Source organism: Vulpes vulpes, chromosome 1 (genome assembly GCF_048418805.1).
Source record: "Vulpes vulpes isolate BD-2025 chromosome 1, VulVul3, whole genome shotgun sequence".
Classification (NCBI taxonomy): domain Eukaryota; kingdom Metazoa; phylum Chordata; class Mammalia; order Carnivora; family Canidae; genus Vulpes; species Vulpes vulpes.
Window position 1 is genome coordinate 164,083,695 of NC_132780.1, and position 14,853 is coordinate 164,098,547.

General features: G+C 37.5%; 1 protein-coding gene across 2 annotated transcripts in view; it reads left to right on the top strand.

Annotated features, from left to right (window-relative positions):
* Positions 1–14,853, top strand: part of KCNQ5 (potassium voltage-gated channel subfamily Q member 5) — a 509,851-nt gene that overhangs the window by 389,144 nt on the left and 105,854 nt on the right. For both annotated transcript variants that reach the window (XM_072735385.1, XM_072735394.1), the window contains exon 4: positions 14,638–14,813. In XM_072735385.1, the coding sequence (XP_072591486.1) occupies positions 14,638–14,813 (176 nt within the window). The remainder of the gene's footprint in view (positions 1–14,637; positions 14,814–14,853) is intronic.

Here is a 14,853-nt window from a genome sequence, read left to right on the forward strand (position 1 = left end):
TTATTAATTCTTTCAAAGAACCAACTCCTGGTTCTGTTGATCTGTTCCACAGTTCTTTTGGTCTCGATTTCATTTAGTTCTGCTCGAATTTTAATTAACTGTCTTCTTCTGCTGGGGGTGGGGTCCATTTGTTGCTTTTTCTCCAGTTCCTTTATGTGTAAGGTGAGCTTTTGAATTTGAGTTCTTTCCAGTTTTTGAATGGATGCTTGTATTGCGATGTATTTCCCCCTCAGGACTGCTTTTGCTGCATCCCAAAGATTTTGAACGGTTGTATCTTCATTCTCATTAGTTTCCATGAATATTTTTAATTCTTCCTTAATTTCCTGGTTGACCTTTTCATCTTTTAGCAGGATGGTCCTTAACCTCCACGTGTTTGTGGTCCTTCCAAACTTCTTGTTGTGATTAAGTTCTAATTTCAAGGCATTATGGTCTGAGAATATACAGGGGACTATCCCGATCTTTTGGTATCGGTTCAGACCCGATTTGTGACCCAGTATGTGGTCTATTCTGGAGAAAGTTCCATGTGCACTTGAGAAGAATGTGTATTCAGTTGAGTTTGGATGTAAAGTTCTGTAGATATCTGTGAAATCCATCTGGTCCAGTGTATCATTTAAAGCTCTCGTTTCTTTGGAGATGTTGTGCTTAGAAGACCTATCTAGTATAGAAAGAGCTAGATTGAAGTCACCAAGTATAAGTGTATTATTATGAAAGTATTTCTTCAGTTTGGTTATTAATTGGTTTAAATATTTGGCAGCTCCCACATTCGGGGCATATATATTGAGGATTGTTAAGTCCTCTTGTTGGATAGATCCTTTGAGTATGAGATAGTGTCCCTCTTCATCTCTCACTATAGTCTTCGGGGTAAATTTTAATTTATCTGATATAAGGATGGCTACCCCTGCTTTCTTTTGAGGACCATTTGAATGGTAAATGGTTCTCCAACCTTTTATTTTCAGGTCGTAGGTGTCCTTCTGTCTAAAATGAGTCTCTTGTAGACAGCAAATAGATGGGTCCTGCTTTTTTATCCAGTCTGAAACCCTGCGCCTTTTGATGGGGTCATTAAGCCCATTCACGTTCAGAGTTACTATTGACAGATATGAGTTTAGTGTCATCATATCTATTCAGTCCTTGTTTTTGTGGATTGTTCCACTGAACTTCTTCTTAAAGGGGAATTTTAAGAGTCCCCCTTAAAATTTCTTGCAGAGCTGGTTTGGAGGTTACATATTCTTTCAGTTCCTGCCTGTCTTGGAAGCTCTTTATCTCTCCTTCCATTTTGAATGAGAGCCTTGCTGGATAAAGTATTCTTGGTTGCATGTTCTTCTCATTTAGGACCCTGAATATATCCTGCCAGCCCTTTCTGGCCTGCCAGGTCTCTGTGGAGAGGTCTGCTGTTACCCTAATATTCCTCCCCATAAAAGTCAGGGACTTTTTTTCTCTTGCTGCTTTAAGGATCTTCTCCTTATCTTTGGAATTTGCAAGCTTCACTATTAAATGTTGAGGTGTTGAACGGTTTTTGTTGGTTTTAGGGGGGGATCTCTCTATTTCCTGGATCTGAATGCCTGTTTCCCTTCCCAGATTCGGAAAGTTTTCAGCTAGGATTTGTTCAAATACATATTCTGGCCCTCTGGCCCTTTCGGCGCCCTTGGGAACCCCAATTAAACGTAGGTTTTTCTTCCTCAGGCTGTCATTTATTTCCCTTAATCTATCCTCATGGTCTTTTAATTGCCTGTCTCTTTTTGCCTCAGTTTCCCTCTTTGCCATCAACTTGTCTTCTATGTCACTCACTCGTTCTTCCACCTCGTTAAGCCTCGTCGTTAGGACTTCTAGCTTGGATTGCATCTCATTTAATTGGTTTTTAATTTCTGCCTGATTGGATCTAAATTCTGCAGTCATGAAGTCTCTTGAGTCCTTTATGGTTTTTTCTAGAGCCACCAGGAGCTGTATAATAGTGCTTCTGAATTGGCTTTCTGACATTGAACTGTAATCCAGATTTTGTAACTCTGTGGGAGAGAGGGCTGTTTCTGATTCTTTTTTTTGAGGTGAGGTTTTCCTTCTAGTCATTTTGCTCAGTGCAGAGTGGCCAAAAACAAGTTGTATTGGGAAAAGGAGAAAAAGAGAGAGAAGGAAAGAAAAGAGAAAAAGAAAAAAGAGAAAGAAGAAAAAAAGTGGAAAAAGAGAAGAAAAAGAGAAAGAAAAAAAAGAAAGGAGAAAAAAAAGGGGGGGTGGGGGAAGCAATCAGAAATCAAGAAGAAAGAAAAAAAAGCACAAAACAAAACAAAACAAAAAAAAACAAAAACAAAAAAACACGGGGGAGTATCTTCTGATTCTGTATACTTTAAGTCCCTTGACTTCCCTTGGAACTGGTCCGTCCAGCTGGTCTTCTGGGAGAGGGGCCTGCTGTGCTGATTTTCAGGTGTTAGCACTTGGGGGAGTTGCTCTGCCCCTGCCTGGTGCAGGGCTCAGTGGGGGTTGTTCACCCCGTGAGGCCCCGGGAGGAAGCCACAGTGGCGGGGGCAGCTCTGGAGCCCTGGAGTCAGCTCCCGCAGTAGCTCCGGGGCTCTCCGTCTGCAGGGCCTGGGGGCTCCGGGGCGGGGCCGCTGATCTGCTCAGTTCCAGGCAGGAGCGTCCTCGCTGTCCTGGGCCCTCCCGGCCTCTGCCTGTCCCGGGGGGAGGCGGGATCCTGGGCTGTGTCCCGGCGCCCTGTGCTCCGGGGCCTGCGCTGTTGGATTCGCGCTCCCGCCCCGCAGCCCCCTCCGCGGAGCCGCCGCCCGAGCCCCTCCGAGCTGCTCCGGGTCCCGCCGAGCGCTGCAGCCCTTAGGGAGCTCGGCGCATCTCCCGGGGCGCAGTTCCTCTGTTAGTGTCCCAGGGAGCCCGAGGGCATCCCCGCCTCTCTGGGGATCCTGCTCCAATTCCCCGGGACGCCTTTCCCCCCGGGAAGGTTGGTGCAGCTCTTGCTCCTCCGGGACGGGGCTCTCCTGTCCTGGGGACACTCGCCCCGGCCTCAGCCCGGCTCCTCGCGGGGCCCCTCCCCCTTGGAGGCCTTTTGTTTCTTTATTTCTTTTTTCCCGTCTTCCTACCTTGATAGAAGCGCAAACTCTTCTCTCTGTAGCATTCCGGCTGGTCTCTCTTTAAATCTCAGGCCGAATTCGTAGATTTTCAGGATGATTGGAAGGTTTTCTAGGTAATTTGTTGAGGACAGGTGATTTGAGGACCCTACTCTTCCACCATCTTGCCCCTCCCCCCTAATTTTTACATTGTTAATAATAGCATTATAAGCATTCTTGTGTAAACCTGTGTTGACAACCACAATTTTTTCATTAGATTACATTCCTAGAAATAAAATTACTGAAATAATAACAGATTTTGGGCAAATAATGCCAAAATTTTCCCCCAAAATTTATACCATTTTATTCTTACACAAAATGTCTATGAAAATGCTTTTTCTCTTTCTCCTTGCCAGTATTGACTATTCCTATTATAAACTTTGTCAGTTTAATAAACTGGTATCTGCTACCATTTTAAATTTCAAAGCTAGAAATTCCAAAAAAAAAAAAAATACTTCTTTCCATATATGTATTGTCCATTTTTACTTCTTCCTAAGGTAAATTTGCATATGTGCCCTCTGTCTGGTTTTCTACCAGGATGTTTTTTTATTCATTTATTTTTATATTTTAAGGAATGCTTTTTTCCAGGTTTGTTTTTGCAGTTAAGTCTCTGTGGGGCTTTTTTTAACATATGGAATTTTTAACTTTCATATATTTGTACCTCAGATTCTCAAATGCAAAATATGGGCTATTTAACTGTATTATTTCTAAGAGTCTTGAATAATAAAATGTCATTCTATTTCTTCTATAAACAAATAGCTGATCAAATAATCATCCATCAATTAAGTATTGAACACCTACACTGTGGTAGGTACCAAGCTAGGTGCTGAGGTTACAAAGACAAATAAGTGCTTCTGCATGGTTTCAGTTTCTTGAAGTTACTGGAAAAAGACCAGCATGTAAGCAGATCACTACTATGATAGTGCTAGTAAGCATTTTGATAGTAGTACACATCAGAGCTCTGGGCACTAGTAGTGTGAAAGCAGGCTTCAGGGAGGGGCTTTCCAGTAAGAACAGGAGCATTTTCTGAAGCACCATGAATGCCAGGCATCAGAAATTGATCTTTGTTCTGGATATTGAAAAAAAATTATTTTGATCAGAGAAGTAATATAATCACTTTAACACTTTAATATTTTTTTAAGATTTTATTTACTTATTTAACAGAGAGAGAGAACAAGCAGGGGGAGCATCAGGGAGAGGGAAAAGCAGACTCCCTGATGAGCAGGGAGCCCAACATGGAGCACCATCCCAGGACCCTGGGATCATGACCTGAGCCAAAGGCAGACACTTAACTGACTGAGCCACCCAAGTGCCCGAACACTTTAAAGTTGCATTAGAATACAAAATAGTTTGGGGGCACCTGGGTGGAAAAGTCAGTAGGGTCTCTTACTCTTGGTTTTGGCTTGGGTTATGATCTTAGAGTCATAGAATTGAGCCCCACCTGAGCTCCACACTTAGCAGGGAGTCTGCTTGGGATTATCTCTCTCCCTCTCCCTCTGCACCTTCTGCTTGTGCTCTCTTTCCCTCTCTCTCTAAAATAAATAAATAAATATTTTTTTTAAAAAAGAATACAAAATGGTTTAGAGAAAGGAAAAAACAGAGTAAAGACCAGGTCAGAGATGGCAGGTCAGGAGAGAGGTAGGCCTGAACAAGGGAGGAGACAGGATAAATGGAAAGAGGAAGATAGAGATGAGACGTATTGTGGAGGTAGAATCAATAGAGCTAAGCCATTCAGTGGGTATAAGATGAGGGAAGAAATAAAGAAGAAGATGTGAATCTATAAACTTAATATGCAATCTGTATCAAATTGCAAAAGAACTCTGAGTTCTTTTTAACTGAAATTTATCCTGAAACTTACCTGGGAAAATAGCTAGGTTTAGAATAATTTTTTTATAAAAAGGAATAACATTGGAGGGATCTCACACTAATGTCTAGTGTCACACTGATTTAGGAATAGGCCATAAAGGAGGGTAGAATCCAGAAATAGACCTCTCAATGAGTATATGGAAACATTTGGAAAAGGAGAGATTTTTATTTAGGTAATATTGGAAACATTGACTATAGTATATGATAATAAGTAAGATTAGTTCTTTATTTCACCACAGAGACAAATTCCATAGAAGTAAAAGATCATATAAGTTAGAGTGATGCTGGTTGTTCTACAAATCCTCAAATTTCAGTTACTTCTCAAAATAAAAAGTATGCTTCTTACTTGTGTAATAGTCAATGAAGATATTCTTTGTTGGGTGTGGGGTGTGCAGTAAAGGCTCTGCTCCATGCAGTTATTCGGGAACCCAGGCTGACAAAGGCCCTGCCATTTTTAGCATGTGGCTTCTAAGAACATGCTTAGTACCAACACACAGCTGGCAAAAAGGAAAAGAGAGAGGGCATAAGGTTCTGTGCTTCCCCCTCAGATTAGACATGGCACACATTATTTCTACTCACCTTCCATTAGCTAGACCTAGTCATATAACCCCACCCAGAGGCAAGCAGACCTGGTAAATGGTATCCCTGGATGGGCTGCCTCTTCCCAGGAATAGTTCTACACCACAGAAAAGAAGCATGCATTTGTGGCAGACAGCTAGGTAACTGCCACATCGTTAGTAGTCCCGAATAGTAAAAGCAAATATGTTAACTAAATGAGCATCTAAATACACCAAAAAAAAAAAATCTAGGAAAATATTTTTATAATCTTGGGCAAAGTCCTTCTAGATGACTTGACTTCTTTGACTTCTAAATAACATGAGTTACAGAATGAGCAAAGAAAAATACATGATGTTTTTGCCTATCATGTTGGCAAAGATTACAATTATAATAATCCATGTAATACTTGAAAATGCTTGGAACAATATCACATAGTAAACTGTTACTGTGTTAGCTGTTATTATTACTATTGTTATTTTTATTAGCATTACTTTGTATTAGCAAGGAGACAGAAAAATAATTACTTGCATGCATTGTTAGTAATAATTGGTATTATCTTTTTGGAGGGTATTTGAATATCAAAACATCAAAATGTTTTGAATATCAAAATATTTTATGTGCTAACATTCAACCCAGCAATCTAATCTCTAGGAATTTATCCTTAACTTACAAAAATATGTGTACTAAACTGTTCATTTCAGCATCATTTTAATAACAAAAATTAAAGTAACCTGAAATTCATTAATGATAATTGGCTAACTAAATAGATTTCCTTCCTACCTTATACTACTTATATCTGGTGTTTTGATATTTTATGGCAGCTACTATTTTTATTATTTTAAAATATATATTTCATTTAAATCATCCAAAGTTTAGCTTATAGTGAGGCCACTAACAAAAGCTCCAGGATTTAGAATTTTAGAAAGTGGTAGAAGAATATTTTATTTGTTGCACTTCTATTTTTCCCAGCGATAACAAGATGAAATGAGTTTAAAGTCCAAGACAGAAAATTGTGTTAGCTATCAGGGAAAATTTTCTGAGACCAACATTATTTACAAAAATTTTAAAAAGCCTAAAGTCTCCACACAGTTTCTAGGATTCAAGATGTAACCCCTTTGTGGTTAGAATCGATCTAAACTGAAAATTCCTAGTTTAAAAGTGTTCAACCATGATTTGGTTAATCCAAATGATTTAGTTCTTCCCATTATGATTTTAATTAAGCCAGGTATGGTAAAAATATACTTTCTGATAGATATATTATGTCATATAATTGTAGCAACAAAATACATCCCATCAAGTTCAGGTGTATAGTTCATCTTGCCTTTTTTTTTTAAGTTTTTCTTTTAATTCCAATTAATTAGTACAGCATTATATTAGTTTTAAGTTTACAATATAGTGATTCAACACTTCCATACATCACCCAGTGCTCCTCATACAAGTGCCCTCTTTAATCCCCATCCTCTATTTCACCCATCCCCCCACCCACCTTCTCTCTGGTAACCATCAGTGTGTTCTCTATAATTAAGAGTCTGTTTCTTTATCTCTCTCTCTCTCTCTCACTCTCTCTCTCTCTCTTCCCCTTCACTCATTTGTTTCATTTCTTAAATTCCACATATAAGTGAAATCATGGTATTTGTCTTTCTCTGACTGACTTATTTCGCTTAGCATTATACTCTTTAGCTTCATCCATGCATTTAATCTTGCTTTAACCCAATCTTTGGGTGCATGTTAGGGTGGCCTTAGATATGAATCCATCTTATAAATGAGGGACCTTCAGTATTTCAGTAACTAATCCCTTTTCCACAAAGTCCAAGGTGATCAATTTATACTGATTTTGCTGACTAAATAATACTGGAGCAAAGTTCCAGTAGAGTCTAATAATATGCTCTTATATAGTCCCTATGTGTCTTAAATATCATTACAGTATTTACTCCACTCAAATCTTTGCAGTCTCCTCAAATCTCGAGAACTCATCCGTAAATCATTCTAAGTGATTCAGTAAGTATGTGAACCTACTTCCTACTACATTATAAGCCTATATTTCACATTTCTAATGGGCTGCTTGTAATTAATAACTATCTTCACTAGTTCCCATCTTGTTCACAGCTGTTTCCTTTGGGAGAAGTAGATTTTAAGAACTCCAGATTACATGCTTTTTTTTCTTTTCATGCAATTTGGAGTTCCTCCTTGTTTATTAACAGTTCATTTCTTCCTCTAGCCCCATTTTCTCTTGATGTATCCATAAAAGTCATCAGCTTTTAGTATTATTTTTCTCTCTGCATTCTGCTCTCCTTTGAATGTGTCATGTGATAACAATTTCTTCCTGCTTTATTATCCACTTGCTTTCCCAGCCCATCCTCTATTCCCCATCCCACCCCACCCATGTGACATTGGATTTTGTTTATCCAAGGAATGGTATTCCATAACTTTTAAGGACACAGCTTTGATGTCAAGGAATGGTCAGCTCAGCCACTTAGGATATTGGGACTTGGCTAGTTGACCACTGCAAGTCTTAGTTTAGTTCTTCACTTGCAAGAAGGAGATGGTCACTGGAGGTCTGGCTTATAGGAGGATTAAATGAAGTCATGTACATCAGGGTTTCCTGATGTTGGCACCATTGACATTTGGCACTAGGTAATTGTTTATCCTGGGGACTAGTCTGAGCATTGCAGATCGTTTTACAGCAACCTTGGCCTTTACCACTAGATACCGGGAGTAATCCCCTTCCCAATTAAGACAACCAAATATGTCTACATGTCCCCTGGGAGGCAAAATCATCCCCATTGACAACATTGGTGTACAAAAAGTATTTAGCACTATGCATGGTACATGGTAGGGATTTAATTTATATTTGTGAGAGATTGATGATCTAATGGATTAATGAATATTCATTTCTAATGCAAACATCTAATATAATATTTGACATTCAATTAACTGCTTAATGCATGAATGAATAAACAAATGAATATGGAGCCAATGACCTTTGAGGGCTGTCTATAGTCTCTACCTTATACTAAAATGTGGTATATTCACTTAAGACAAGGCTCCTCTCTTTCAAAAAACATTTTAAATGATTAATTGCACAGCTTAAGCTACTTTGCCTGATTTTTCTCCATCCTTATTGAGATACAGTTGACATAAAACAATGTATAGGTCTAAGGTGTGCAACCTGTTTATTTGATATACTTATATATTGTAAACTGATTGTTAGCTAACACTTCCATCATATCTAATTACCATTTATGTTTAGTGATGAAAACATTTAACATTTACTCACTTGGCAACTTTCAAATATATAATACAGCGTCATTAATTATAATCACCATGCTATGCATAAATTCCCCAAAATTTATTTATCTTATAGCTGGAAGTTTTAGTCTTTGACCAGCATCTCCCCATTTCTCCAATCCCAGCTCCTGGTAATCATAATTTTAGTCTCTGTTTCTACAAGTTCAACTTTTTTACATTCCTCACATAAGTGATGTACAGCATTTGTCTTTCTCTGTCTGACTCATTTCAGTTAACATAATGCCATCAAGGTCTATCCGTGTTGTTGTAAACATTACAATTCTCTTCTTTCTCATGACTGAAAAATATTCCATCATCTATTCCACTATTTTTAATTTTTGGAATAACCTCCATAGTGTTTTCTATAATGAACATACCAATTTACATTCCCACCAACAGTGCCCAAGGGTTCTCTTTCTTTTACATCCTCACAAGCATTTTTTATGTCTTGTCTTTTTTATAATAGTCATTTTAATAGGGGTAAAGTAATATCTCACTATGGTTTCGATTTGCATTATCTTATGATTAGTGATGTTGAGCACCTTTTCATTATATCTGTTAGCCATTTGTGTATCTTATTTGGAATAACATCTATTCATTTCCTCTGCCCATTTTTAATTAGATTATTTTACTATTAAGTTATATGAGTTATTTATATATTTTGAATATTAAATCCTTATCGGATAAGTGATTTGCAAATATTTTCTCCTATTGTACATTGCCTTTTCATTTTGTTGCTTTCCTTTTATGTACAAAAGCTTTTTGGTTTGATGTGATCCCACCTGTTTATTTTTGCTTTTGTTGCCTTTGTTTTTGGTGCCAAGTTCAAAAACTCATTGTCAAGATCAATGCAAGAAGCTTACTCTCTATGTTTCCTTCTAGAACTTTTAGGGAGTCAGGTGTTACACTTAAATCTTTAATATATCTTTAGTTGATTTTTGTGTATGGTATGAGATAGTGGCCCAGTTTTATTCTTTTGTATATGGCTATCAAGTTTTCCCAACACCATTTATTGACAAGATTATCCTTTCCCCATTGTATATTTCTGGCTCCTTTGTCATTAATTAATTGATCATGTATCCATGGTTTATTTCTGGGCTCTCTATTCTGTTCCATTGATCTGTGTGTCTATTTTTATGCTGATACTCTGTGATTTTGATTATTACAGCTTTGTAATATAGCTTGAAATCAGGGAGCATGATGCTTCCAGCTTGTTCTTTTTTTCCTCAAGATTGCTTTGACTATTCCATGTCTTTTGTGGTTCTATACAAATTTTAGCATTGTTTGTTCTATTTCTGTGGAAAATGCCATTGGAATTTATTTTTTTATAATAAATTTATTTTTTATTGGTGTTCAATTTGCCAACATACAGAATAATACCCAGTGCTCATCCCGTCAAGTGCCCCCCTCAGTGCCCGTCACCCATTCACCCCCACCCCCCGCCCTCCTCCCCTTCCACCACCCCTAGTTCGTTTCCCAGAGTTAGGAGTCTTTATATTCTGTCTCCCTTTCTGATATTTCCCACACATTTCTTCTCCCTTCCCTTATATTCCCTTTCACTATTATTTATATTCCCCAAATGAATGAGAACATATAATGCCATTGGAATTTAGAGAGACATTGCATTGAATCTATAGATTGCTTTGAGTAGTGTAGGCATTTTAAAATATTCTTCCAGTCCATGAGCATGGAATATCTTTATTTATTTTTGTCTATTTTAGTTTCTTTCATCAGTGTCTTATAGTTGTCATCAAACAGATCTTTCACCTCCTTGCTTAAATTTATTCCTATGTATTTTATTCTTTTTGATGCTATAGTAAGGAGGATTTCTTTTTCTTTTTCAGAGATCATTGTTAGTGTATAGAAACACAACTTATTTTTGTATATTGATTTTGTAATGCTGCAACTTTACTTGATTCATTTATTAGTTCCAATAATGTTTTGGTGGAATCTTTAGTGCTTTCTATATATAATATCATATCATCTCCAAATAATAACAGTTTTATTTCTTCCTTTCCAATTTGGGTATCTTTAATTTCTTTTTCTTGCCTGAGTGCTCTGGCTGAGACTTTAGATACAATGCTGAATAAAAGTGGCAAGACTGGGCATCCTTATTTTATTCCTTATTTTAGAGAGATAGCTCTTATTTTTTTACCATTGACTATGATGTTAGCTATGGGGTTGTCGTATATGGTAAAATAGGTAATGGGGATTATAAGGAGAGCGCTTGTGATGATCATCACCAGGTGATATATGGAAGTGTTGAATTACTATATTGTACACCTGAAACTAATATTACACTGTATGTTAACTAACTGGAATTTAAATTAAAACTTTTAAAAAATATGCAAATAGAATCCTTTGAGAGAAAGACTGAAATGGGCCTTTCTGCCTGTTCCTTCTTCGCTGAGCCCTGGGGTGGTAGCCGCAATGATGCTCACCCCCATTAATAGCTGCTTCTTTGTTTGCTCTAGTCTTGTAGACTAGACTACAAGTCTAGTCTTGTAGTTCAAGACTATTGGCTTTCAGAGCAAGGTGTTTGGAAGTCCTGTCCCTCAAGTAGGTGTTTTAAAGTTAGGAGGCTAAATATGAGTCCAAACCCTAAGCCTCTCAGGGAGAAGCTGGAATTTGGGAGTGACCTCCCATTTGTATGATACTGGACTAGGAGTGAAGTTTAAGGCAAGATTATGTCTTAGCCTTTCCTATTCATTCCAATATGGGTATTTTCTTATTTACCAAATGTGTAGGAGTCCCTTGGCTAATTTCTGGATTTCCTTCACAGGGAATTAGTCCATGTGCAATGGTTTGTTTGATGACTCTGTGGGAGGAAGGGAGTTCAGGAGCTTCCTATGTCACTATCTTTAAAGACTGCCCCTACCTAATTTTATAAAATGGAAATCTTAGTGATATTTATCACTTTAAAGAATGATAGCTATAATTTATTATGTTGTAATAGAATTCAAGATGGAATTTTGAAGTGATCCCTTGATTAATTTAAGAGTATTTCAGATTCTTATTCTAGTTATTAAAACACTGATATGGTAACAGAACAAAGCTCAAGCTACCTTGAGTGTTTAATCTAACTTCATTCTATAAATATTTATCAAGTGATTACCATGTTTCAGGCACTGTTGTAGGTACTTAGGCTACAAGTATCCAACCTTGTGGAGCCTCCATTCTATAGCAGACTGCAAAAAAGAGTAAATACACACATAAAAATAAAGAGTAGTCATAACTTCTAAAATATTGGCCTTGGAAATATTCTAGGTGGTACTAACAGCAAAATTCAGTAGAGGACTGTAATCCAACCAGAAACATTTTTGTGACTGTGTTCATTGTTTGCCATTTGGTCGCTCATCTGTGATTTCATTTTACTGAACTCCAACTTTCTCATCTGATCTGAATTACAATGAGGGTGTTAATCACATCTGTAGTTACCTTTGCATATTTTGTGACTTCAAACACTTAGATTATGATTCACTGTGTGCATAATTTTTTTAATTGTCTCAAACTTTGTCTAGGTTTTCTCTAATGAATTAACTTCATAGCTTCATTCTAACTTCATAGTTTTGTGCTGTAATTTAACAGCTCAATAGCTGATTCTTCTAAACTAATACAATATGTGCTTTTTGTGCCTCACTTTTCTCATCTGTAAAATGGGATCTGTAGAAGACCTAACCAAAACAGTTGTTATAAGGATGAAATAATTAACATTTGTAAAAAACACAGAACTAAAGAAAGTGCCAGGCATGCAGTAAGTTTTAAGTGCTGTATTTTCTGCATCCTTGCAAGTCATTTACTTATTTCTACTATCTCAAATATTTTAACACAGTAAATCGGATATTGTTCCTTTTTCTTTCCTTTGTATACTTGGAAGGAAGCAGGATTACAATGAGAAATAAAAGCAAATACGTATCTAGCAGGGCCATATAAGAAATGTCTTTTTTAAAAAAAAAAAAAAAAAAGAAATGTCTTTTTGTCTATAAACCACTTGTCTCAGGAGTAAATCTCTCCAAATGATGCAAATCAAGGGATGTTTTTACACTTAACTCTTTCCTAAAGATTTTTTCTGATTTCAAAAGACATTTTCATTTTTATAAAATTCAGTATTACAGAAATTAATAACTTAGAAAGTAAAAAGTCCCTTTACCCACATACTAACCCCACTCTCTACCTCTGGAGAGAATTAATGGTAAGAATCTGTGTATATATATACATACAGATATACAGATATACAGATTATTGTATACATATATACATATTATTGTATATATCTGTATATATTGTATATATTTGCATATGTATTTGCATACATATATTGTATATATTTGCATGCATATATATGTATGATTTTCCTAGTCATTTATTTTTTATTAAAATAAGATCACATTGTACATACAGCTTTGCAAGTGCCTTTTTATCCACTTAAAATATGTCTTTGGTGTCTGTGTCAACACATTTAATTCCTTCCCATTTCTAATAGCTGCATAGAGCTATAACTCAAGGATTTGCTTGTGGCTCTCTGTGCCCCTACCCACAAAGTCATATAGTGGTTAGGTCTGATTGGAAAAAGCCCTTCAGCTGACCCTATACTGACAGCCACTCCAAATCCTGACCAAAAGGGGCACCAGGAGAGTCATTCAAAAGACCTGCTCAGTCCACATCCAGAGATGAGACTTCTCTCAGTACAGGAAAAAGAATTGAGCTGGATGATGAATACACATTCATACAGCAGTTAATCCTGAGGATCACAGAAACATTATAAATCCAATGCCCTTGAAGTGGAACTCCTCTCTGGAGTGTGGATGCCCAGTCATGCACAGCCCACTTGGAGCAGGAAAGAGATTTTATTTGAGGATGTTAAGGTCAAGTTAACTTATTTTAAAATTGCCATAGGAGGCCATTCATTCCCACTTTACTTCTCCCACTTCAAAGCCTACTTCCCATCACTCAGATATTTGCCCTTGGAGCAATTAAGTCCCCTTTTATCTTTTCTATGCCTTCATTAGCTGCCCTGTTTCTCTTTCTTAGCTTGCAAAAGGATAGATATTTTTTACGTCAAATGCCAATATGCCAAACATCAAATATCCATTCCCATGCAATGCACAGTGAAGATAATTAATACTCTGTTGTAATAAGTGTACAATTATTTAATTTGTATACCAAACTTACACATAATTGACTGACCAGGTATAAAGAGTACTCTATCCAGAGAGCTTAGAGTGCCCAACTTAGCTGAGGCCTTTGTTAGTATATGAAGTTGCAGACTCCACAACACAACGGAATTTTTTGCAGAAAGAAGCCACGAGCTTCTTTGGAAAGAAAACAAGAGACATGGTTATACCAAGAAGAATTTTCATAGCCACGCAGGGTAGGATGTCTCTATGGCATTAAGAAGGAAGCCTCCATGGTAGGGCTGAGGCAGAAGTTCCTTTCTGCCAGCCAGGAATGCAAATGAAACCAGAGCCTTAGTACTCCCTGGAACTAAGAATACAGCCTTAGTACTCCCTGGAACACTCAACTTTCCAAAGGCCATTGTCCATCCAATTTGTCCAAGGTTACGTAGCAAATGATACAGAATTGCTTAGGTAAAGCATACAGTGGCCAAAGAGTCAGAACCAAGGTAATTAGTAGATCCTGTTCTCTGTTCTTTCATTTTTCAATTGTCACAGAGCCCAGGTAGCCACTACTCCAGGCTAGGGTTCAGGATCTGCTTATCTGTGCCTCAGATAGGTCAAAGCGAACCTTTCTGAAACACTATTTTGAGCAAGAAAATGTCCAAGTCCTGCTACTTACGGCTATTTCAACCTGTTTCTTTCAGATACCATTGTCCTTATCGCTTCAATAGCAGTTGTTTCTGCAAAAACTCAGGGTAATATTTTTGCAACGTCCGCACTCAGAAGTCTCCGTTTCCTACAGATCCTCCGCATGGTGCGCATGGACCGAAGGGGAGGCACTTGGAAATTACTAGGTTCAGTGGTCTATGCTCACAGCAAAGTAAGGCTTGCTTTCTGAATTATAGAATAAGACTTTAGAA